Consider the following 26,955-nt stretch of genomic DNA (forward strand, 5'->3'; position numbering starts at 1 on the left):
TTAAATAAAACCATGTGAGAGACGTGGTCCTTGTTCACGTAACAGCAGAGTGATTGTGTGCACATCGCTTAATGCATAAACAACACAGGACAACACATTATATATGTATGCTTTTACTAAATTGTATTACATTTCCCAGTTCAAGTCACATTTTACTCTTTCCCCAATAAATATTCAGCATGTTACATCTCCACGGTGCAGCTCCATTTTGTTTTACTGTATCTCTGTATGACTTCTTTCATAAGCTCTGAGTGACATGGACAAATATTTACAAGTCATGCTTAGCGTTGAGCAAGAAGATTTGTAATAAAAACAAAAAACATGAGACAAGATGAAATAAGCGTAAAAAAATAAAACTGTACATGTGTTAAATAAATCAAATCAAAAAATAAGCCCCGTGCGCAGCAGGCCTTGATCACATGTTACAAGGTCTTCCTCGCACAGGGACTGAGTGCAGCGAGTGGCGAACATTTGACACATAGAATAAGGGATGGTACGTTCTCCTGTCACGGTGATGGCAGAAATCACGGCCGGCTTTAACGTCGCAACCACACCCAGGTGTTGACGAGCCAGAAGGCCACGGTGACCGAGTACAGGATCATCTCTCGCTTTGCTCGCTCCTTGTTCTCCTCCTCCAAATGTTGAAGTCTCCGGTTCAATTTGATGAGCTGCGGATGAATAATAAGAAATGTGTTTTCTCAGTCACAGAGGCGCCACGAGATGAACAGAGTGGATTTATGCAAGAACTAACCTGACGTCGAAGCGTCGTCGCGTCGACCACAGTCATGTCGTCCGGCCCCGCATCCAGTGAGACTTCATACGTTGATAACGCAAACCTGGAGAAGACATTTATCAGTGTGATCATTTAGTTACAGAACTACGACAGAGAGTAGAATTCAGACGGCACATTTTGGATTTATAGCACAAGTTAACAAAAGCAACCTATTTTCATCTTATGAGAATGGAAGAGAGGAAGAGGATGAGGAAAGGGACAAAGGATTGGGATGAAGGTTAAGAGCCAGGTGAAGTTACCTGGAGTCATGCAGGGGGTTGGAGCTTGAGGCCGACCCCCCTCGCAGTGATGGTTTGCTATAGAGGTGGGGAAAGACAGGGGTGGGAAAAGGGGAAAATAAGAGAGAGAGCAGCATACACATGGCACAGTGTTGCACACACCTCGCATGTCCTTCGCTTTACTACACTTTGTTTGTGTCGTCGTGTAAACCAACAGGCTAATCTCGCTTATTTTAAACTCTCTTTTAAGTGCTCAAAAATTACATTTCTCTTTTATTATCTTTCAAAAATAGATCCCACAAATGGTAAGGATTTGGTTTTTCAGGAAGCAGACGCGAGCGAGGCTAAGGCTAACAGTCACACAACCCCGAGGACGGTGAAATGTGAGGAACTTAAGGCTCTTTTTGCTCCGATATAAAACCTTTAAAATAGTTGTTACATAAAAAACAAACACATTTTGCAAAAGAGGATCAGCTCAGAGTTCCTGCAGGTTTCAACAAATTCAATTAATTAAGACCATATAGAATATAATTTAATACTACTTTATCTGTATTTAGTGGTGAAAATGACTATTAATAAGAATAAGTCTTAGATTCGTTATAGTACAATAATATACTGCAAAACGGCAAATATTATATCAGGGTTAGATCAATATATAGAGTCAATTCTGACCGAGTGGAACACTTTATTTGTGCTGAGCAAGCAATTAATAAAGTCCACACAACAGTAAGACTCTGACCTGTGGAAACCCCGTTACCTTTCTTACAAAATGTAAACGTACTCTAAATTGTCAACTTATCAACAATAAATCAGGCAAAACTTCTATATTTTAAGTATTGTTTAAAACATGCCGTATTAATATTGTTACTGAATTTTACAAGTAGTCCGTTAGAAAGGGTCATTTATACTTGAAACTACCCCCAACCTTCTAACGTATCTAAGGGCCAAGCAACATTAAAGAAACACGACCCCCTCCACCTCTAAACAGGAGAGACTTTGAGGAACAGCTGATGCAGTCAGTGTTTCCCTCTCTGACCAATATCTGATACGTTTTAAAGCAAAACACGACCGGATGATTGAGGTCACCTGCGAGGGTTTTCGTCCAAGACCTCCAGGACCTGCTGGTAGGCCCGACGTGTAGTGGACTGGATGAAAGACAGAACACCGCTAGCGCTGTACAGGTTGTGTTCTTCTTCAGTCACGGTGAGAGTGGGGCAAGGGTGGACAGTGGCTGGGGGGGACGGGGTCGCACTGCTCAGTGCCCACCATTAAGAGCAGCCAATTCAGAGGAAAAAGACAACAGAGGAAAGAAAGGAAGGAGAGGGAGAGAAATAAGGAAAATAAACTGTCCTCAACTTCACTGACTGTAAAAAGTGAAGCCCGTTTCCATTTAATCAGAAGCTGTTGTAGAAATCCTAAATATCAATAATTGCTTTTTAACTAGTAAAAATTACAATCCAACATATCCATCAAGTACTTTTTATGATCACGTCAACATGTTGATTCTTGATATCAACAATTCATTTCTTACTAATTAAATGTTGACATATTCATAATGTCATTTTGACTATTGCGATTCTTATTAATGATATCTAAAACTCAATTGTCACTAGTCAAAATGTTAATTATTAATATCAAAAATTCTATTTTAACTAAATAAAAAATGTGATTCCTACTAGTGGTAATGTTTATTGTACATATTTAATTGTTCTTACAAAACTATTCTAGATAAATTTAATTCAATTAGGATTAAATAATAATAAATAAATAATAATAATGATTAAATGTCAGCATTGAATTGTAACTAATAAGAATGTTATTACAGACATCAACAATTTTTACAATTCTTTTTAGAATTTAATTTTATATATAAAAAGATGAATTTTCACTGATGTACTAATCCAAAATGAATATTAGGGAAATTACCTTTATACTAGTCACCATTCTTTTTCAACATGTGGAGATTAAATTGTAAGTATGTAATTGTTAAAAAGGAATTAAAATATCGATATCTGTAAATCAGTTTTGATTCGTTGTAAGGTTTAAATTAACATTTCAACATTAGTCATCTCACGAGTAGAATCTAAATCAGTCCTACTGATTAAACTTGCAGGGTTGCAATAAACCAAGTGAAATGAAGTAAAAGTAATGTTGCAATAATAGCAAGAGATTTAACCTGCCAGCCGCTAACAGAACCTTAATAACATATAATGAACTCACGGCGTCGGCATGCAAATGATTCACATCTTGATCAGATTCTGTCTCGTTGTGACTTTATCAAGAACGTCACATGCAGGTGTGTTGACGAAGGTCATCGGGACATGAACTGTGTTTTTTGCCGCATGATTCTAAAATTGTCAAGATATGCAAATACCAAATGCAATCTGATATTTATAATTTTGTACCGTAACAATAAAAGATACACGAGGTGTGAAGTAGGCCTGCATTCCAATAAGTGCAGTCAGAAGAATCGTCACAATTTTCTTTAAATGTTTTTTCTATTGTGTCTTAAACAGTTGCTGAGAGGAGAGTGTTGTGTCTTTAATGGGTTTATACACTTATATATATATATATATATATATATATATATATATATATATATATATATATATATATATATATATATATATATATATATATATATGTTTTATATCCTATTCCAGTAATCCTGAAATCATTTAACATTTCAAAACCTGGAAATGATCAAATCGAAACTGATTAGTAAATCAAACGTTTAAAATCAATCAAGTGTTAATGGATTAGTGTCAGCGACAAAAACAGCTGCATTCTGCATTGAAAACAGCAAAAGTTCTCGCAACAAAGCGGCTTACAACGTCAGTGACAACTGACAGCAGGCTACGTCGCAAAGACAAAGGGACACAGAAGAGATAGAACCAAAATAAAGATGCTAGTGCATGCACATAAAGGAGACAGGATGGAGCTGGTACCAAGCTAATGATGCCATATCCAGACTAATACTCACGCAGAATCGTTGCGCATCAGCTGACTGTTTTGACGGGCAGATACATTCTCACTGGCTGAACGTTCCCGCCGTACTCGTGCTGGAGGCCTCAGCTACAAAGAATAATGACAATTGATTTATTCAGGTTTACTGTAAGGAAATGTTGTGGGTTTTATGTAGAGTCTTTGTAAACGACTATGTATTCCCTTATAGCTTACCACCTCCTCACTGTCTGGAGCTGCCTGCTGCTGCTGCTGCTGCTGCTCCTCCTCCTCCTCCTCCATGAAGTCCAGGGGCCGATCACTGAGGGTGAGGACTCTGGGTGGAGTCTTCAGTGATAGAGTTTCTAGTGGTGTTGACTGGATTAGGTCCAGGTCTCTGGGTCTCGGGAACTGGGGGTCATTACTGTTTCCTGACAAAGGAAGGTGTGAATGAAAGATTGAGGCATTTTCTACTTCACTTAATTTAAACAATACACTGTGATTTAAATGCTGAGGTTGAACTAGAGTGAACCAACATGTCAGTGGGACTAAAAGCTTTTTGTTTCATTTTCAGTCTTAAATTATTGACATGACAAAGTCCTGAGTCACAGAGAGGGACTGCTGGTATTTGTCATAACAAAGCCACACATTAGCCATATTACAGTCAGCTGACAAACACCGATGATGTGCAGAGTTTGTTCGTAATTAAAGACTTTGAACAGTACAGAACACACAGCCCTACATTGACAGGATGCTTACTAACCTGACATCACAATTCTCTCTGGGACTTGCATTATGACACTGTGGGGGACCTCCTGAGATCCAAAATTAGGGTCCTCATGGGGTTCATGACCCATTTTGAGCATCTCAGGGATGCGCATCCTCTGGCTGATCCCTTCGGTGTACTCCATCTCATATTGGATACGGTTCATCTCTGCTATTTCGGCCGTGGGGGAAGGGAATGCTGCTCCGTTCATATTGCTGTGAGGAATAATTTCAGCAACACAGAGCTAATTGTTAGCAACAAAAAGATCAGAAAAGGTCGATGCCAACATAAGAGATCCCGGTGTTTTATTTATAGTCCTGTTGAACTTGTCATGCTGCATACCTGCTGGTACAGGCTATTAAACTGCAGCTACCACACATAGATCAGAAACAAGATCTGAGCTGTAGGCAGGACTTAGAAATGGAAATGTTCTCGTGACACAATCATATGATAATAACTTTGTACCTTCTGACTTTGCATACGGACACAAAGGAAGGCTACACTTTGGCTGTAACCTTGACTGTATGAGATAAGAGCTGCTTCAGCTGTTGCTCACATTGCAGGATATATATTCACTTTAGCATGAATGCTAACATAATGCTAATATCAAAGATAATACAAATTACATACTAAGCTAATACCGTAGTTATTTGATTACCCTTTAAAACTAACAATCACCACTATTAGCAGTAATTAGTTAATTATTATTGTCTCGCTCTGTGGTTTAAGTAATTGTTAGGAGATTACGTTAACACAATCCTGAAGCTAACATTAGTTTTGGTTGTGTTAGCTAACTAAACAACACATTAAGCGCCATTTCAAGCTAGCGCAGTAGTTTTGGTATCTTACCGTTTGGTTTGTTGCTACGGATAGCTACCTTTCCAAAGAAAAAAGTATTTATCTTTAGTGGAAGTATTAAAAACTTCTAAATAAACTCAGAACGGTTAGGTGCAGATATTACAGAAGATGTAGCTGTCAGGCATCTCCTTGTGTTGATACAAGAGGAACCTCCTCTCTTCTTCCGCTGTCTGTCCTCCAAACAGGAAGTACCGAAATCTCAGGAGGAAGTGACGTCGTTGACTAAAGAAAGAAAAACTTATATTTGTATATTTTAATTTATTGTAAAATTATTCATTATATATGGTCATTTTTACATAAATGCAAAATCACAAAAGTTACCCCAAATTTCACAGAATTGTTATGTGAATTTAAAGATTACATTAAAACTCTCAAACTTATAAACACTAAAATAGGTAATAACACTTTCAAACTCTTCAAAGAAGAATAGCATATGTTTATGAGTTATTATTGGAATTCTATTATTATTATTATTATTATTATTAATTATTATTATTATAATTATAATATATGTTTTTTTATTATTTTAAATTCCTATTCTAATTGATCTGAACCATTATGGTAAATAGTTCTCTGAAATATCTGTATAGTTAAACAAAAGATATTGATTATTTAGTCTAACCCTAACACAAATGATATGTTTTTTTTATGGAATTTATCAATTGTATCTAAACAATATAAAGTATAAACAGTACTGTTAATGTAGTGTGTGTGTTGTTTAGTTTTCCTCCTTTTTTAAACTTTATATTTTTCTTTCTTTAACAGCCCCTTGTAACGCTAATTTTAAAAGACGCTTTATAAATAAAGTTTATTTACTTACTTACTATATTTAAAACATTTTTTTATAATGCCTCATTTTGTATTTTAGATAGTTGTTGTGCTTCTTTTTGCTGCTTAACTTCCCTGAGTGATATCAGTGGTTGTTTAATGTACAATGCAGCACATGTCCTATACAATGTCATGATATAAATTATGCATGTCGAATATATGCAACACAATTTACGTCCTATACTGTTCTCAGATCTATTTTGTCAGTGTGGTAGTGCCTATTGGACTGCATTACACTCAAAGGTTTTTGTTATACTGCTTGGACGCCCCTCCCCCTGTCATGGAGGCTGTCTTCACCAACCTTAGTCAATTATCTGACATCCTTGTAGGGAGGGTCGTCAGGTAACTGACTAACGGTCATCTTCATCACCTGCACAGCACATATTCCACACATCCTAATTCATTACTGTATCCACCTGTTGTTGACATTAGTTTATCAAATGATATTACAAAACATTCAAAATACAATATATTTAGAAAACCTTTGGCGAGAATTTCTTTGAAACACCTGTTAAATCCTGTATTTAGTCGAGGTATAGCCTAATATAAAAGCATTGCCCGTGTGTGTTGTTAAGAGTGAATGCACAGGTCAATGTCGTCGGGGGTTTTGGGAGGTGGCCCCTCAGTGACTGTGGGTGGTGCGTTTACTCGGAGCCTTTCAAATGTTGCGATTGACAGACGAGCCTTCCCTCTGCGCAACCGGTGAACTGGAAATCACGGCTGGATCTCGGGGAAATATCAAATCAAGACAAACATCAACTTTTGAGTCATGACTTAAGTGCAGACTTCCATAAATGTCAGGATGCTCTTGATTTGATGGACACAGAGGCTGCGGCAATTGAGTAGGCTACTTTTCTCCGTGTCTGCAACTGGCTGAAATTATGTTCCCAGATATTTTGTGCGTGATATTATTCAGCACTATGCACATCGCATCATCGTTGGAGCTGCAACCTGGCATGTGAGTGGCGCTTTTTAAATATGATAATGTCTACTGCTTTTAATTTGCACTTGATTTCATTGAATAATCAGGTGAGTGAGAACGTTTCACGTTGCATGCTTTTAAACAAGACAGAAGCAAAAGCGCTATATCCTACTTTTCTTTCTTTTAGTTTTTTAGTTTTTACAAATACCGCTGCATAGTCCAAGTTTTACAAATGTAAGTGTAAGTCTGTAATTCCTTTATAGTTTATTCTGTTCAATGCCCACTAGGCGTCGCTCTTTCAGGTCCCCTATGAGGAGGTACGTGTGTTTTATATCTCGTGCTTCTGCATAATAGCTTCCAATGGAATGTGATTTTTTGTTGTTGTATAGTACTCTACCAATTTAAATGGACTATGCAGGACATGATGATTGGAGGAATTGTTTTCATTACAGGAGAAGCGGAATACTTCCTCTAATTAACTTCAGGCTGCTCTGTATTGAAGCCAGATGTTTTGTGCAGGAGGACACCTCTGGATAGTTTAGGATACCTGCACTGCACTCACAGACACAGACGGATGCAGGCTGCAGTGCTGCACCGTACAAAACCTCCGTGCTGTATCATTTTACACAATTAACTTTCACACATTCATGCAGGACATGCAAACAATTATGGAGAAAAATGATTTATTTTCCTCTAGAATGTAATTGGTTGTTTTATGGACCTTAATCCAGCACATCAAACAGGAAGATGTGTAATTGTTTGTCAAACAATGTGTCTGTGGTAATCTGATGTGCATGCAAGTGAACATATGTAGAACATGTGGTAGTTCATGTCTGTTAGAATACATTAGCTCTGCAGCAGGCTTAGACCACCTCAACATACATACATAAACTATATACAACAATGGAAAATAAAGCGCTCACACTCTACTCTTTGTCCATCTCTTTCTCATGTTTTTGTGTGTGTGTTTCCAATGCACAGGCCAAATGTTTGTACCGACCAGGAGATGTCCATGTTGGGGGCCCGTCAGCCTTGTGTCCAGGCTTTTACCCGCATGGTTAAGGTGTGGAAGCAGGGCTGCCCCAGCCACAGATGGTGTATGGGCTACGAGAGGAGGTAAGAGCAAAACAACTTTCACGATGCACAAACACATTTTATTAGTGATCGTTACTATTCCATAAAGACGTTGATGAGAAAAGGAGAAACACTGCAGCTCTGAATATGCCAATGTATTCTCATCCACTATGTTAAAGTGAGTTGAGTATCGTATTATTTACAGGCCACATTATCGACACAGACATGTGGGTATGTATCAAACTTTAATGTAACTTCCAGGAAATCCTATCGTGTGACGATAACAGAGTCTTTCCTCCTCAGGACAACGTATTACACAGTGTACAGGCAGGTGTACAATATGGATATGCACACATTCTATAAGTGCTGCCCTGGATGGACTCGGGAGGGTGAAGAGATGGGCTGTCTGCATAGTGAGTATTATACACACATCATGTCACATAGAGCTAGTTTTATATTGCTACAAAGCTGTATCATATAAATATCAATATCATAGAAATACACATTCATCAGCAGCCTTGTGGTTTATGATATGTGGTGTCTGCAGGGGTGTGTGGTGCCAAAACATGTTTCAATGGAGGCCAGTGTGCAGAGAGCGGAGACCAGATATGTCACTGTCCACTGGGCTTCAAAGGGACACGATGCCAACATGGTGAGTTCATCCCCACCTGAGAAAAACCCTTCGCTCGTATACAGTATTCAACAATGTGTGCAGCTTTGTGAGCGAGTGAACTGACTTGCATCCTTATAGCGCAACTTGTTGTTAAAGCTTTAATGGGCCCAGTTCAGACCGTATGCTTTCACTTTGCAAAAGCAGAATGAGCCGGTAGTGTAGCTGTGATTGGACGAGTCTGCTCAGTGGGGGGTCTCCGGGTAGTTAAAGGTAGAAGAAGTGCTTTCTGGGAGGAATGGTTTCCTTTGAAGGCGGCTCGAGCCCGGAGTGCTGTGGCTAACTCAGCTGAGCCTCCACTCTATAAAAACGGTATGCTAATGAGGGTTTGGAGTTCTGGTTTCATACGGTTAAAACACATTTAGTCACACATGACAATAGTAGCTCAACATGTTTGTATTGCATTAGATTACTCAGATTAGTTTGTTGTCATGATAAGCAACTTTTTGGAAGAGGGAAATACGCTTATTAGCACTTGGATGGAGAGTTAGATGAGTAGATTGATATCTGTACAGTAGATATGAAGCCACAGCCAGCAGCAGGTTAGCTTATCTTAGCATAAAGACTGGAAACTGGGGGAAACAGCTAGCCTGGATCTGTCAAACAGTAGCAAAGTCCACCTACCAGGCCTCTAAAGCCCGCTATTAACACAGTATAGCTCAATGACAATTGGCGTTTTTACGATGGGCTAAGTGCCAGACTGTTTCTTGCCTGGGAGCAGTAACTTCCTGGAGTCTCCACTGCTCAGAGGCATAAACAAAAGAGATAAAACGTGTTAATCAGTGAGCTTTACAGGTCCTTCTAGAAGGACTTTATTACTTACTGTTTCCCCCTGTTTACAGTCTTTGTTGTGTTAAGCTAACTGGCTGCTACTGTAGCATTACTGTACTGATATTAAAGTGGTATCAATGTTCTCATCTTACTCTGCCAGAGGGCAACTAAGACCCTGTAACCTCAGGCTTAGGACATGGTCACACATGTGTGAATGCAGGCCAGGGACCATCACCTGCGGAGGTGATAGTGCCTTGAAAGTTCACCAAAATTGAACTCCACGCGATGCAAAGATTAAAATATTCTTGTTTTGGAAGAATGGCAGAATAGAAGTGGAGGCGAATGTTAATTTCACGCATGTGTGACTGTGCCCTTAGACTTCTCAATGAGGTAATCTCACCTGCTGAACAGTCTTGACCCCGGGGATCTGTCAACATTAAATAGGAAACACTTCCAGTAAGCTTAGAACCTGACTGTCCGAACCCCTGCGGTCTACGTCAACAGTAGGAGGGTTGTTTGTGTTGTGGAAGAGTCCCGCTGAGACAAAATGGTGACCAGAGGATATTTGTTTCCTGCCCCCCACATGCTGACAAACACACACACACACACACACACACACACACACACACACACACACACAGGGCTTTAACATTTCACAGGAAGGTGTCGTTGTTTGTTAGAGGCAGCTCTGCCATGCGTTTGTTTTGACATGGGCTCTTTGGTTTTCACACATCGGAGCGACACATAGGAAAAGATAGAGATATATGAAAACATCGGAATTCCTTCAGGTTCCTCTTCTGCACATCCTGTGCTTTGAACTCACCTCGCTCCTCTCTTCTTGTAAAACGTTTTTCCTTCTGTCATCTCTCGAGGCTGATTTATCTTCTCTCTTCTGCCAGAATCATTATACAAGGAGAGGCAGCCAAGCTCCTGTGTTCAGCTAAGTTCAGAGACATACACTAATAATCCTGTGTTGTTGGCTCAGGGTTCACATGCCCAGGTGTTAAGGTATTTTAGAGCATTTTAGCTTCTCTCTTCCTAAAAAACAATATATTCTTCTGCCATGCGTGAACTACTGTGGCCTAATAATGCCTCAGGTATATAAAATTAATACTTCTACTTCTTATGTCTGTCGTACAGAGAGAGGGAATAACGCTGGGAACAGTTGAGGTTTCTTCATTAACTGCTAAAACACTTACACGAATACACAGAGCTTTTGGGACATTTGGAAAACTTTCAATGGTGAGAGAACAGATGTGAAAACCATCCCAGACCCAGTGTTGAGCGATTATAGGCCACTAGCGTTACCTAAGACGTGAGAAAGGAGCTTGTAGCAGCTCGTAATCTAAGTGGTAAATCATTTAAAATGATAAGGAGACTAAAGGCCAAATATTAAGCAAAATACACATTAAATATGATCACATGCTGCTTTGAATCATGATTACATCCCATAAAAGAAGCTCTCAGAACTCAGACTTGTTTTGTTTCCACATAAGTGAAATTCACTTTGAGAGAAATGTTTACGGCTAAAACTCAGCTGCAAAGCAGAAGAATGAACAATTCTGACACATCTTTGGACTATTAGTAATAATGTTTTATTAAAGAAACTTTCAGGTTTATTACTTTGGATACAGTAAAAGTTAAATAAAGTAAAATGTTTACTGTATTTCATATCTTAAACAGAACATTTAGAAATGAGCCATTCACAAAAACCTTGATTTAATCTTTGATTTACAGAATTACCAGCAGGATCAGTAAACTGGTGTGTGTGTGTGTGTGTGTGTGTGTGTGTGTGTGTGTGTGTGTGTGTGTGTGTGTGTGTGTGTGTGTGTGTGTGTGTAGCCTACCGTGGATGTTAGCCATGCACATTTCAGCGTAACATAATTACCAAGAGAGACTAACTGTAGCTCAACCTGAGAACCTGGATGTGTGTGTGTGTGTGTGTGTGTATGTGTGTGTGTGTGTGTGTGTGTGTGTGTGTGTGTGTGTGTGTGTGTGCGTGCACATTATTAGATTTGCGTTGTGAGCTTCAACATTCCACAGTGACAGACTTGTTACTGTCCTGCATGTGCTTCACGTCTGATGGAGAACAAGCAGATTCCGTATTCTGACGTCTGTAGATTTATCGTGGAGTAATAAGTTAAAGTCAACTGAACTTGATGTTTGGTCATGAAGACGTCTCTCAAGACTTCATCAGATTTATTATACGCTGTTTCCTGTGTTTTTATCCTTTCCCATGTGCTCTCACTGTAAGCCAGCTGCATGTAATGCCTGTCGAACGTTTAAGTCTCTGTTGTCTGCCCGGCCTAATTGATTTCTGGGTGTTTGGTCCGTCTGTCAATCAACCTGTGTTTCCGTTTGTATATTATCTGCACCTGTACTGACGCCTGAGGCGCTGCATGTGCATGTCTTTATTATTTATTATTATATTCAATGTTATTGTATTGCATATGTGTTTCAGTGTACAGGTGTGCTTGTGCATGTGTGTGTGTTGAAGCTGAAATGAAAGCAACCTTTAATAGATATTTAAAATGTTCTTCAATGGATCACGTGACTACTTGTCATGACGTCACAGATCATTTTGAACATTTCGTCGCTCATGGTTTTGTTTTTTTGGGCCACAACTTCACTATTTTGGTTCCCTCCCATTAACCTCGTTTCTATCTTCAGCCAGCATCTGTTTTCAGAAAACAGCTCTAAAAACCAGCTTTGGATTAAACCCAAAGAAATAAGTAGTTTGCAAATAGCTGGTGAACATAGTGGAGCATGTAATGAGACCGAAACCCAAAGCCAGAAACAGAAACAAGAATCCAAATGAATACTAACGTTGCTTCGTAACTGCTGTCACTGTTTGCTATGTCACTTTAAAAGAAGATGATATATCATTGTTTTGTTTGCAGCTTGTTTCTGACGCCCCCAAGTGGCCAAAAACCTGTTACTGCAGGTTGAAAGAATGTGTTTTGAGACGGTATGTCACATGATGCTTGGCCTAAACTTCAAATAGGGACATAACACGTATTGGTGCTTCAGATACGAGATAAATCCCAAGGTAGACTTCAGTAGAGCGAGCGCGGACAGCGAGAGCAGTGTTAATAAAGAGCAGTCTGGCTTTATAGTTCAATCGAGAGTCCGCGCTCTGCTCCCTTCTTTTCAGCACTCATCGTCGATTGGCCTCTTGAACGTCGTTCTCTTTGGTATCGCTGCCAAGTTGTGGCGGTAGAGTCCGCTGTGTGTTGTGGGGGCCGCCGGGCCACCTGCTTCCAATCTCTGATACGAGACAGAAGGCACCGTCTATGGAAATGTGTGTCAGCCGCTGACACCAAGTGTGTGTGTGTGTGTGTCAGTGTTGACACTGTGAGGTAATAAACAGCCTGGACGCAGCCCAAGCATGTGCTGAGACACTGGAGCCTGCTCTGTAATAGTTGCATTTACTCCTGCTTGTGAATGCCACTCTGTCTCACTCTATTAAGCCTCGGATTAGGCTTTGCTTTGGTTAAATTGGTGCATGAGTCTGCATGAAATTAAGAGAGCACAGGCACATAACAGTGTGAGGACAGAAACCATCTGGTCCTCACTAAAGTAGCCTGTTTTCAGAGCACTTTATACTGGAGTGATTATGGAAGACTGGATCCTGTTGTACTGGAGGTTTAGCTATGGAACGAGACGGCTGATGACGTCAGCAGATATTGGGGGGGAAAAGGATGAAGGATGTGCTGACACAGTGTTATATACTAGAAGTAATGACATGATTATAACAATCTTTGGGGGAGATATGTGGAAAAACACGATTTTTCTTTTCTCTTTGGAACAGAAGTTGCATCATATGTGTTTCACAGTCAGGTTAGGGCTAATCTTTGGAATAAGGTAACATATTTATCGTAAAATTGGCATTGATATTGATATTTTAGCTATCCTTGTCTTTTATTCTGGGAGCTGGAACATGTTATCCGTTGGATATGTTTGTTTCTTTGTCTGATAACCCTTGTTTAAAATCAATCAATCAATCAACACGTACACACATATAGACACACCACCAACGTAAAAAACAGAATTTATTGTTTTAGAAAACCAATAAAAGTGCTGTGGACAGTGTTATTACTGCGTTCACTCTGCAGAAAGCTTTACAGTTGCAACGTAAATCACATTTTCTCACATGGGAATCGTCTTTCTACATAAACCCGCGTGTTTAATCCTCATGACCTTGGGCTGTTTCCTTCCCTACTCAATTAAACACAACTGTCTGTGTGTATGTCTGTGAAGCTCTCGACGTGCGGTGTATGTGTGTAAACGTGGTAGAGTTGCAGCATATAGGTAGCTCCTAGCATTGGTCTGGAATCTTTGGGTAGAAACATTTCTATTGGATAAAACACTGAATGTTTGTCCTTCTTTAAACTTGTAATTGTTGTAATACAACATCAGTCATTAGGGGTTGTCTCACAGTTTATAGTAGACTGTGGTCAGGACTCAGGGGGGGCCACATGGCTCCTTGTACAGCCTCATTAGCGGGTAGAGGTGCGGAGATGAGGTGATTAAAACCCTGGGGGGAAAAGATGCTGACTCAGAGCTCAGGACATTCCTCCTCATGTTCCCTTGTGTTATGTCTGCGTCCCTATTCCTGTTCCTTTGAAGAATACTCTCAACATTGCATACCGCTCTGTTATGCTTTAACAAGGATTCCTGCAGATCCTTAAAGAATTCTTTAAAAATAAACAAAAATAAAGCCTTAATTGGTATTAAATGTCTTAAAATGATAAGACAGGGAGGTAGGGTTGTGTGAATATTTATTTTCTGACTGTTGCATTGTAAAACAAACAATTGGTAACTTCTATTTTTACATTAACGTCACTATTGCTCATAGAATTGGTCATAAAAAGGTTTAAAAAGTCTTAAATTCAACATGCATTTAACTAGTAAACCCTGAAAACATCTCGCTCCTGCTGAAACTAATACTAACACTTGATGAACAGCTTTCACCGTTTGTAGGCTATTGTGTCCGGCACATTTGGGTTTCCTGGATTAACTCCTGCTCCATTCTCTTAATAATTTAAGACATGTGTTTCAATTATATTTGCATCTTGGGAAAACTCTGAAAAAATGATCCGGTGATGTCCTCCTTTATGACTCCTCAGCCAGTGTTTGATCCCCTCTCTTCCACTGCGTTCACATGCCGTACATCACACATCTCAGCATGTGACCCTATTGGATCTGCTCTGTATTCATTTCACTGGTATGGCTGCTCCTGCACTGAACCTTACAGAGCCTGTGAAAGAATTCAAAATGGAAAGAAACCATATAAGATGCAGTCGATTCAAAATGTCATGGTGTGGTTACACAACGCACACAATAAATACATCTAGACCTAGATTCATTTAGAAAATTGTGGTGCTAAACTAACTTTAAGATATAAAAAGATGATGTCTTTGTGACTCGTGTGGTTCTCACAGCTTCGGGGAACAGTGATGTCTTTAACAGGTCTGGAATGATCCGTCCACTGTTAGTTAACTAACATACCATGCGTGGACTTTATCCTCTCTGACCCTTTCTTTGCAGACCACCAGGTCAATTATAAGCATTTTGTTTTGACTCCTGAGCAACATGAGCGTATTGAATGTCTATTTCCCTCAGTCTGGCAAAAGGACTTGCAGGACTCGTATAGTTACAGGCAAAATCATTGTCAGCAAATGAGGTGAGGACATAATCCGGTTTGCAATAACATTTATGCACCAAACTCTCTTGGTTTTAACACTGTTTAATCCTGATACTGAACACTACTCAGTTAGCAGATTAAAGGGCTTGAATGTTGTCAAAAGCGTGCTGCAGACTATGTTTTGAATTAAGATATGATTGGAACCATATGTCTATAATGATGGTGAGCTTTATTGTTTGTGTTGGTCTTGTTTCAAAGATTTATTTAACCAAAATGTAGTCTCTGTAGCTGCCGTGGTGCTGAAGCTTCTGAGGTGTGGATGTCACGATGATCTTTATTTTCATAAAGAGCTGCAGCCTCGGCCTCGTGATTACCTCTGACAGCTCGCTCTTTGCTTTGGCTAGCTGCTTCTGTTTATTAGAGGTTCCTGAAAAGGTTCACTGAAAACTATATTAACAGCCTTTAGATGAACAGATCGCTTTGATTGAATAATATTAGACGTTTTCTTTGGACACACAGAACTGTACATTGTGGATATGTCACTAAAGGCAACCATTAATGGAAATGATCAGCTGTTGAAAGCTGAGCACCTGGCAGAATACGTGAGACCAGTAATACAGACGAGCTTCACTCAACCGCTAGAGTCTACATTTGAGTGTTTAGTTAAAAGTTTATACATTTTAATAATGATACCATGAACTTCATGAACTGATCAATAACAGTGAACAACATGACTTCTTGAACACGTGAAGGTCAGTGGGTGCAGATTTAAGTGATTAATGCACAGATGTGTTCAACACCTGGACACCTTAAAGTCAAACCTTTGTGCCCTTTATCTCCAAGTCTCGGTCCACTTCTACATCTGGAGAAGCCATCCTGTTCGCTTCACCAGCAGATAGGACAGAAAATGTGTTTCACAGGAAGGATGACACGTGGCTGTAGATTTAAACTCCTTATGTTCAGCAAGTACGGGAAACAATTCAGGGCGGATTTTACTTTTGTACGATTGTTCTGATTGTCTATCAAGTAATCCATGAAACAACATCTCAGACAATTCTGGGAAACATCCTGTCCTCAGTGACACAGCTTCGATAATACGAGTTGCCCTGATGCATGCTGAAGGTGCCTGTTAAAGCAATAGTTCAGCCCAAGATGAAAACGAGCGAGCTCAGCTCTATGAAAGCCTTCTACAAACCAACAATAGGGAAATACAGCATATTCCAAGAGGAGCAAAAGAAAAAGGATACAAAACGATAAAGCTACTCCAGAAAGCTCGTACTGAAAAACAATCATATTTACTCCCTTTTTCTTCAGCCAAGCAGCTGCACCACGGGTCAGAAAGTCCCACATTTATCCAGAGTTCAGAGTCAAAATAAGTTTATTTTCTTTAGCTACTTTGCCCAGAGACTATTATGAGTAGCCTTTAGTAAAGTGAGGAGACTGATCCCGACCTGTGACCTCCCGTTCACGAGTGTATTACCTCCGTGAAGGAGGTCAAGTTTTAGTCTTGGTTTGTCAGCAGGGATACAGAAACACTACTGGCCCGATGTTCATGAAACTTGGTGTACGGGTGTAGCATGGGCAGAAGAAGAACATGTTCCATTTGGGAGTAGGTCCAAGTCACGGGGCAGATACACAAACATTACGAGATAGGGCATTTTTAGTACATTTATGTGGCGTCAGAATAATCTGAAGAATGCGTTCCTGACTCGTAAAGTCGAGACAGCAACTCAGAAAGTTGGCGGGACGTGATATGCATTTCATGGCTGATCCGTTTCCTTTGCTCTTCCTCGTCACGCAAATACTGGAAACACACTGAACTATAATAAAGGCCTACATCACATCTTCTTTTGTAGCATCCATGTTGTTTCCACATCACAGTTTAAAGGTCACGAACACTGAAACTTCCCAGCTCAGGAAGTGAGACCATCCGGCGACCCTGTGAGAACAGCACTGGCCTTGGTGGAGGTTTGTGTTCACCGAGTGCCATTGTAGTTTCCCTACAGCTAACACTACATGGGCAAACCCCAGCTCAAGGAGGATCCTTTAATCTGAGAGTGCTCCTCTGCTACTGCAGGAATCTCACAGTGAGCTTTGGGAACACATGGCTAATCGCACAGACCATTAGCTGCAACCCGCTCAGCATTAACCTGGTAAACAATGGTGCCTTGATGCGTTTGGAGAGATGAGAGTGTTTAGTGTGCCATATGGCAGCCATTAGGGCTCTAATGAGCGTCTTCCTCTGATAGCTATGCTTAGCATGTAGCTCTTGCATTGCCCAGTTTGACCTTCTGCCAGGCATGTGATAACTACATCAACACAGACTTGAGGAAAGAAAACAGGAAGGTGAGAAACACAGGGCTTACAGAAAGCAATATTAGCAATAATAGCAACGCAACAATGAATACTGCCATCTTGGTCTCAATGTTTTTCTAGGTCACACAGTAACTACTGTTTTGTTACTTACTGATTAACTGGACAGCCTGACCTGTGGTGGATTCACTGTTAGTCACTAACTTTAGCTTCCTGTCAATAATAATAAAAATAATACTGATTGTGGAACAGCTGTAGCTGATGTAGGTCTGTGTTATTACTTTCTCATTGCAGCTTTGGATGGAACAATGAGACACATGGCATTTTAAATCTTTCTTCTTCTGTACAATCACAGCATCGCAAATGATCTTTAATATTCTGAGTGTAGCATTGTGTGGTGTTCACTGCAGTTCTGTTTCATTCAGTTGTCATGTCAAGTGATTTAAGTTTGCAACCTGTATCCAAAGTGAAAAAGAAAAGCACAGAGTTTTCAAAGCTCTATGTTTCTTCACTATTATTGCATGTTTGAATGAAGACTTAATGGCAACTGGTATTCTTCCTCAGCGTTGAACGCCATGATTGATTGTTTCCCTTTCTCAAGCTCGCTGTCCACTTCATTCAATGCAACATCTTGAAAACAATCCCACTTTTTATTACTACTGAGCTGATTGCTGAAGCTCTCTTTCCTCTCTGTGACAGCTTCCTTAAAGCTCCTCAGCTGTCTATGAACAACCTTTGGCCTTTGGTCTAGTTCACAGGATCTTGATGGACCTTTCTTCTCTCTGCTTAAATGCAGCAGGAAGTGCAACACATTTGCTGTCATGGTAGCCGACTGCTCTCCAAAGACAAATGTATCTGGTGTTATTGGTTTGAATCTGAGCTTTGAACTCTCTGTTAAAGTTTTGCACATTGTTGTTTGGGTAAAAGCAAAGGGACTGCAACTGTGTAACTGGGTAAGAATGGTTGTTGACATGCTTTTAAGCTTTGAACAACAGTAGCGTGCTATAGTTTGATCTCCAGCCATCTGTGCTCTGAGCCAAATGGTTATTTAATTTTTAGCATGCCAACATTTGATAAAGAATACAGTCGTAGCTGATGAGATTGTCATTAGTTTTGCAGGTATTTGAAACTGCATTATAATGTCAATAGATTAAAGTCTGAGTCCAATTGTTGTTTATATAAATAGTAAGTATAAATAGTTATACAGATATTTCACTAAAAGCCACAAATGTCAACCTGCTGGTGGCTCCAGAGGACACAAGATCACTAAAGTCCGTAGGATTCATCCTCCGGGGAACATGGATGTCTCTCCACAGTTGATATGGTAATCCACCCAGTTGCTGTTGTCAGGATCAAAGTGGCGGACCGACAATGCCATCGACAAATGACCCTCATTCGTATTAACATGAGAGACGATACACTGAACTGAGATCAGCGGTTGATTAGATCCAATCAAACACATGTGACCAAACCTTGTGTGTGCCACTTAGTGCTTCCCAAGACAGTTTCAAACGGTTGAGTAAATGCACAAATCTCCACAGCAATTAAGCTGCAGAAACGTAGTTCTACGCAGCCAATGACTAATAAATAATCATAACGAGCAATACGTTTTAAACTACAATTTAATCGTGCAGATTAGAGGAAGGAGTGCACAACTGGCTGCAATAAAGGAAACTGATGGAGCAAAGAAAGTGGGATATGGGAGTGAGCTTATTAACTCATCAAGTGGAACATATCAGCATTAAATATTACAGCTCATGGCCAAACCGCAGGGATTATACAACCTTATTATCTGGCTCTGCTGCAAGAGTCCTTCTGTTCAAAAGAGCAGAAGAATGATTCATGTTATTGCCCCCCTTTGGTTTATTTAAAGAATGGATATGGATCACATGTCTTTTACTTTTGCAGTTGAATACAAAAGCTTCTTAAATCAGTTGAGACTCAGGTTTATAGATGAGCGTTGCAGACTTTCTTCTAAGACATAGACAAGTTGTTTTGCAAGTTGCTTTCCTTTTTTTAATGTCCATTTGTTACAATAGAAATGTGGGAGTAGAGACTTGTAAAATGTAGGAAATATGAATAATTCCTTCCAGAGACTCAATTTCCATCTAATAAGGAAACAACAGTAAATCCCTCCAGGTTTGCGTATCACTTCCGACCACTGAGGTCTGAGATACAAACCTTCCTCAGTCCTTGAACAGCATCGAGAGACTCAGGCCTGCGGATTCAGTTATTGATCTGGACTCTCTTTGCCTAATGCTTTTAACACGAGGGGAACGGACACATGGTCGAAGGTTTGTTGATACGTTTAATGTCAAAGTGCTTCAAATAGTTTTTTTTAGAGGGAGGAAGAGCGTTGGTCCTTGGAGAAATTGGACAGGGGAGGTACTGTACTGTCGAGGACAAGTTATGTCAGGAACACCTGATGAGATAAGCAGGAAGCGGGACTCGGTGGCCGATGTTCGTCTGCAGAGAACTCAAGAACATTGGAGCAGTCGTCTGTTTCTCTCGTTACTTGATGGGAAACCATTATCACCACCATTCATAACCAACAGGAGAACAACACGTTCCATTCGACTTTGAGAGATAATAGTATTGTTGCAAGACAAATAAAGTGTGTGTCAGAGAGAATGAGTTAAAGACTGATGGAGGAAGAAGACCATGTATACAAGAATAACTCTGTGTTGAGGTAAGTGGTGTGTGTCAGTCCATCAGTGGGATGAAGATTGATCATCCAGAGTTGTAGGTACGAGGTTCAGAGGCCACACGAGGGAGCCAGGACTGGTGAATATCGAGGAAAAGGCTGCAGGTGTTTGCGTATCAGGGGAGTCGGATCCAAAGGGAGGGTCATAGTGCTTTCTAACCTTTTTAATAAACTATGTGTTGCTTATATACCTTAACGATGCTGCGTGACAAGTGTGTTTCTGACAAGTGTCCATGATGTGACCCGTATGTTTGACAGGAAGAGAATCATGATAGAAGTCAGGCAGGTCTGTGGAGACTTACAGAAATAAGTGCATGCATGCTTATGTGTATGCATGCAGGTGGCCTGTGTTATACATCCAAATGCACAACAGCTGAACCATGTTAGAAACGTTCATCTTAATGCCAACATGAGCCAAAAGTAACACTGTTCACATTCAAAGTCAAAGAGGATGGTTTCCCTGAAGCCCTTCAACTTTGTGGGTCACCGCCAATCGGATTGTCTTTGTGTTGTGAGAGTCAGCAGGCGGCTGTTTACAGGTACATATGTCATGAGATATACTGGGTTAATAAAGCACTCAAGGATGTGGTTCACAGTGAGCATCTGAGAGGTGTTGTTATGCATGAGGAGATGGTTTCACATGGCGCCCCATCTGGAACTCTTTATGATTACTTTTCCACTCTAGCAATCCACTTTATGTACAACAATGTATATACGTCAAAACATCGTAGCTCAGAACAGCTTAGTTTTAAACTAAAGGTCTACGAGTGTCCTTAGAAAAACAGCATCTGTGACTGCATGTATGAGTTGTTTCAAAGTTTGTATTTGGGTTTATTGCTTGGCACTAACTATTGCAGTTGTTGGAGCCAAAAAACATTCCAGTTTGTGAGCTTTAGTGGAGCAATTTTTGCCATGGAAATATTCATTTCGGAAAGGAAATGTGTGCAGATTCCACGTAGATTCTTCTCAGCTTTGTCTTTGGAGCGAATCTATTCATCAGTTCTGTTCTGAGTTTGTATCCTCGTGGTTGTTTGCACTTATTGTAAATTGCTTTTGTACAAAAGTGTCAGCTAAATGTAATGAAATCTCATCTAACAGTGTAAAGTCATGTATTTGTGCACATTTCAATGATTTCTTTCCATGTAACGCTATAAATAAGCTTTATTCTTCACCTAACTCACGCTGATTGTTGTACAAACCCCTGGTGTATTTCTTTGGCTGCATGCACGACAGACTTATGTTCAGTAAATCTAGTTATATTTCATTCCATCTTCGTAGCTCCATCCCTTGAGTCTCTCAAACGATGATACATTTAAATCTTTTCTTGAAGGTTTGGTCCAAGAGGCATCGTACTAACGAGCCAGCTATTCTCATTCTCATGTTAAAGCACTTTAACTGCAGAATTATGCTCATTTGATGACCGTCAGGTTTGGCCAGAGAGGCAGAGTATGACTGATGACTTTCGTAAAGGCCAAGCCACAAAGTATACAAAAATAGCAACATTCGGAAACCTGGATCAGAAAACTGTGTGACTTCTGTCTTTATTTGAGGTTTCATTCGGGTTAAACGTTTTTCTTTGAGGTTACAGTGAAAGCAAAGGTTATATTTAGGAAGCTGACTAGTTCTGGCCGTGCAGTTTGGTGACCACATGGCGGGCTCACTCGTCTAACTAAGTAAAGGCCAAGGCAGGGCCATGTAGCCAACTGCAGTGAGCAATGTCCCCCTGCCATTTTATTTTCCATTGCTGAGAGGAAAAATGCATATGATCCTAACAATTCAATTACTCTGTATTTTTCAATTTCATAAAGGTTGAGATACTAAGATTGGAAGCAGGAAAGCTGAAGTCTGCGTCTCCAGATGACCCAGAATGCACTGCCTGCCCTTAGAAACTAAGTGTGGGTGTGGCCTGAAAAACAAAAATGGCGACCCATCCTTAGTTTCTGAGGTCCTGCAGAATTCGCCAACATTGCTGATTGCATTACCTGCTGCAGACTTTAAAACATAAGAATTACAGATCAGTAAACGTCTATTATTACCCTTTAATATCTACTGTAGAAGAGAAACATTAGATCTGGGAGCTTGTGTATCTGGGCTGCTGTTCTTTGGTTTGTTAACAATTCATATCTCCTCCTCTCCATGGGGAAGACGTATGGGAAAAGAAGTGGTCAGCTGGAGAATGTTGTTTTGTGCCATTTTGGGTCAATGTGTTTTTGTACTCATGTGCACACATATGGAGGCAGATAATACAGTGTAGACATTACCGACAAATCCCTGAATGGACCAATATGAGAATCCTGGCACGCTCCTTTGAGTCTACTCGTTTAGCATGTTGAAACCTTAAACAGAAATTGTTTTCAGGTTTCTTACTGGAGGGGCTTTGGAGCGCATCAATGTTGGCTTTTGCTTGTTAGCAGTTCATTTAACTGTATGTGCTTTAGATTAACCTTTGCATGAATGCCCAGGGGATTGAGGGAGTGAGACATTATGCTGCTTCTCTTAAAGCCAAATATTAAAATCCTTGATTACCAGCTTGGTAATGCACTTCCTTGTTTATTAAAGAAAAGCCATAGGCAGTTTACAGAGACATCCAGCATGATTATATAGGCAGACCTTGATTTGTGATGTGCTCTTCATCTAGCTGGCAAACATGCTGCACATGCGGCTCTGCACCTCCTGCTGACTCCACTCTTCTTCTCTCCAAGTTGTTCTTCTGTAATCTCCTGTTAGTCAAAGATAAACAAACACACAGCTAAGGGGTCCCATTAAGTCTTATAACAGATGGGGGACACTACTAAATAACTTTCTCTTTCCCCTCTGTTACCTTGAGTCCCTCTTTGACAGGGGGCGTCCATCTGCTTTTTCTTAATCATACAAACATACACCACTGTATCATCTGCGAAAGGTTTGGCTATTTTGCTGAACTAGAACAACCGTGAGAATAACAACAGTTTGATCAGCTTCTACAAGGATCAGGATAAAGTTCATACAAAGATCTTTGGACATTTAATTGAATACTGTGCACAGGAACATTTTGCTTTTGCTTTTCACACACGAGAGAATCATAGTTTTCATCGGAAACAAGTTTTAGGAATGTACTTTACAGGCATCAGAGATTTTTACCATTTCCATTTATTATAGAAGTATGAAACAATATCAGGGGTGCATGCATTTCTATCGTAGTAAATTGACAGAAGCATCATTATTTTTTCAACTAGTAGACTATGCTGGAGTGTTTCGATATATTCAAAGTCACACCATGTATTTACTATAGAAACAAGAAAATTACGTTACGCCCCACAATTAACTGCAATGTCTTTATCTTTTACTTGAATATAACAAAAGCACATATTAAATCATAAAACTAAATTTAATTGACATTGACATTTGCAATAACTAACATTATGTGTTACACATTTTTAGCCATCAGTCCGATATTAAAACGACATATTGATGTCTCGTCACAGATTGATCATTGCAGTTTAAGTATAATGTTGTTGGTGATGATGCACAGCTGTTAGGAATCATTTTACAGCACCAGAACAAGAAGCCTGAGGGTTTCTGCTGGAGAACTAAACAAAAAACAAACCTGGAAACCATTTCACCTTCAGAGCAAAGTAAGAACATGGGAAGCATGGGAAGACCATGAGAACAGTTCTTATGCTTTACAGAGTTGGTCAACACGAGCCTTATTTGGAGCTGCTGCGCTGAAGTGATAAAGTAGAAACTGCGGGAGACTTGAAACCCATGAGTTGGTGAGCATGTGGGACGATGCAAGTTATAGCTTCTGCTGTTTCTACTTTTAGCCAACAGAAGCGCACTGTTCCCTGAAGATAGGCAACAGATCTGGTGTTTACATCTGGGAGTTCCATCAAAGCATTTCTGTCACAGAGATATCCTAGCGAGGTGGCAGGGTCACATTTTTAAAGGAGTGAAAGTGAACGCTGTAAAAGGAAAGAACTAAACAACACATGAAGAAAGGTTTGCAGAAAGGCGGGGGGGTTAGAAACCTTTCTGTTTTGTGGACTGCACATCATGTTGGTAAATCTGCCACTTTAATCCTCTTCTTTCAGATGTTAACGAATGTGAAGGGGATGAAGGCGGCTGTGAGGGGCACTGCTGCAACACCATCGGCAGCTACTACTGCAAGTGTCCTGAAGGCAGTAGACTGGGGCCAGATGGCAAAGCATGTCACGGTAAGATGGACATCTGGATGTAGCCGGTGTGCACAGACACAGACAGATTGTAGCAGGCCGGCTGGTGCTTCCTGTACTGTTTTGAGTTTTTTTTGAAACATTAGAATAAAAATGAGTTTACTTGGTGTTAAAGATGTTTTCAAACAACTGAAAGTGTTTCCGTCTCCCATAAACCCGCCTCATCAAAAAATAGTTTTTAAAATAAAAAATAGTTCCAAAGATCCAACATTTTTATGTTGCACAGCTGGCACGCTAAATCAATATTACCAAAGAATAATAACACTGATGTGTTGGTTGCCATATTTTTAAGATGCATATGTGTGCTTGGGTAATACATCAAGGTTATCCATTTGAATGAATTTAATGGCCCTTATGATTGTGCAGAAAGGTCAGGTCATTACATTTGAATTCTCTAGCCTGAGTTGCCCAACTAAAGACCTACTTACCCGTCTAGACTGCAGGTTGTAAAGGGCTGGAACAACCACACAGGCAGCTCTGCTTTCTTATAAGCTCCTCTCCTCCAGACAGCGTTGCGTTCTCTGTTCGCCTGATAGAAGTATGCTGACTTAGTGTTGGGCACTGAGGCCCTTTTGTTCTTTAGAGCTACAGGTGCGAACAAGTGCCTGTGACCTTTAACCTTTTAAGACAGGATGTTGTCACATCTAACCAGAGGAGAAGACAAACGGAAGCAGCTTCAGCAGCTGTGAAGTTGCTTCTGTGTGAATTGTATGTGTGGTCGTGTTTATGGGGACAAAGGAAAAGAAGATAGTTAGTGTGCAATTCTTGAAAACGTGAGAGATGTGTGAGTCTCTTTCGTTGACATTAAGAGTCCCCTGTGTTGCCTCTCTGCACTTCATTTTAAAATGATCATTTGTAGCATACTAATCACTAAAGCAAACACACACTTTAAATCCTATCCCATTAAAATGTTGGAGAGAGCCTCTGATCCTCTTTTGCTTTTTAGTCAACTCAGCGCCCCGTGGTTCTCATTCTGAAGACCACCTGTTCATTTCTTTCTGCCTCCCGAATGCCTGGTAAGCTACATTGTCTAGTTGTAGATGCTCGCTCAGCAGCTCCGCTTAGAGCCAGACGGTGTCACAGGATATACCATTCAGACCTCGTGCCCCTCGACCTCTGACACCACCACCACTCCCGCCCCTGCTGCCGCACACACCACATCATCCACCGGTGAAAAGCAGCCATTGTGTGTCTCCCATTGAAATCCTCTCACACGAGGAAACCAAATAAGTATATTAACCTTGACAAACCTCCCCCCTCAGCGCCTATTGTTGTGCATGTTAGGCAACCTCCACAATAGCTGCCAATGTGTTAAAGTACAAAAGAGACGGGTCGGTTTGTGAATATGTGATTCTACGTTGCCGGTTGTGTTTGTTTCACGCAGATGTCTAAATAAATTGGGCAAACTAATATGAAAATTATTATTTTACTGGTGAAAGGCCGCAACTTTGACACCCCCTCCTTCATTTAGCTCCTATTATTGGAAACAAGCTAATTAAAAATAGTCTTGAGATCATTTTGGAGACAGATTTTCCCACGGGTCTCACACACACACACACACACACACACACACACACACACACACACACACACACACACACACACACACACACACATACACACACACACACATGATTTCTAATATTTGCACTACTCAGTAAGTGCTTTGACCTCTGAAGGAGCCTAAATGAAGGTAGTGTTGCATGCTCAAGTAAACTGAACCACATGCTTAGTTTTTAACACCTCCCCCCTCAAAAAAAAAAAGGGAATTTGCAACATTGTTTTCCGCTTCTCACTTCTCATCTACTCCATCATCACCAGTTCGAGCCTTTGCGAGTCAGAGATGACAAGCGGGAGGAGGTTAGGGAGGATGTGTGATGATGTGTTGTCCAGATGTGTAGTAAAGCCTGATTGTCCTTGAGTTCAGGTATGTTGTGTCTTCAGCTTGTTTCTGTCTCTGTGGAACATGAGCTTCAGTCCGACACACGTGCAGCCCGGGAAACTGATTGCACGCATGCTACTGCACGAACAGCGCGATACGCCATTTATTATTCCACCCTGGACACATTATACATGTATGTTCTCAGAGCCAGTTTCTTCACTGGTTATAGTAAGACAGATAAACCTAAAGTTAATTAAAGTACAAACAGAGAATAAATCAGAGGTCTGGTCAAAATTATACAATTACAACTCTTTAAATCTGTAATACTAAAAATGTGTTTTTCATTTTTCCTCTA

General features: G+C 40.3%; 2 protein-coding genes across 9 annotated transcripts in view; one reads left to right on the forward strand and one right to left on the reverse strand.

The window, feature by feature from the left end:
- Window positions 1-97: 97 nt before the first annotated feature.
- On the reverse strand, window positions 98-5,768 carry mffa (mitochondrial fission factor a). Of its 8 annotated transcripts, none has more exons than XM_029447130.1 (8): window positions 5,570-5,768; window positions 4,718-4,935; window positions 4,195-4,385; window positions 3,995-4,086; window positions 2,098-2,262; window positions 1,033-1,089; window positions 752-836; window positions 98-668 (listed from the first exon to the last, which is right to left on the reverse strand). In XM_029447130.1, the coding sequence occupies exons 2-8, from the start codon at window positions 4,929-4,931 to the stop codon at window positions 537-539; spliced, it is 936 nt and encodes a 311-aa protein (XP_029302990.1). In that variant the 5' UTR covers window positions 4,932-4,935; window positions 5,570-5,768; the 3' UTR covers window positions 98-536. The 8 variants fall into 8 exon arrangements, with proteins under 8 accessions (XP_029302990.1, XP_029302989.1, XP_029302994.1 ...); XM_029447129.1 differs by having other exon boundaries at window positions 4,192-4,385; XM_029447134.1 differs by lacking the exon at window positions 2,098-2,262.
- Window positions 5,769-7,287: 1,519 nt separating this feature from the next.
- Window positions 7,288-26,955, forward strand: part of egfem1 (EGF-like and EMI domain containing 1) — a 47,780-nt gene continuing 28,112 nt past the window's right edge. Inside the window, exons 1-5 of the mRNA XM_029446870.1 lie at window positions 7,288-7,364; window positions 8,310-8,444; window positions 8,706-8,815; window positions 8,950-9,054; window positions 24,578-24,700. Of these exons, the coding sequence (XP_029302730.1) occupies window positions 7,288-7,364; window positions 8,310-8,444; window positions 8,706-8,815; window positions 8,950-9,054; window positions 24,578-24,700 (550 nt within the window). The remainder of the gene's footprint in view (window positions 7,365-8,309; window positions 8,445-8,705; window positions 8,816-8,949; window positions 9,055-24,577; window positions 24,701-26,955) is intronic.

This window comes from Cottoperca gobio, chromosome 13, assembly GCF_900634415.1.
Source record: "Cottoperca gobio chromosome 13, fCotGob3.1, whole genome shotgun sequence".
Lineage (NCBI taxonomy): Eukaryota > Metazoa > Chordata > Actinopteri > Perciformes > Bovichtidae > Cottoperca > Cottoperca gobio.

Coding starts and splice junctions, on each gene's coding strand:
- mffa (XM_029447129.1), bottom strand. CDS start 4,931: ATGAACGGAGCAGCATTCCCTTCCCCCACGGCCGAAATAGCAGAGATG. Junction 4,386..4,717: donor AGAGAGAATTGTGATGTCAG/GTTAGTAAGCAT, acceptor TTCCTTTGTCAG/GAAACAGTAATGACCCCCAG. Junction 669..751: donor CGACGACGCTTCGACGTCAG/GTTAGTTCTTGC, acceptor ATTCATCCGCAG/CTCATCAAATTGAACCGGAG.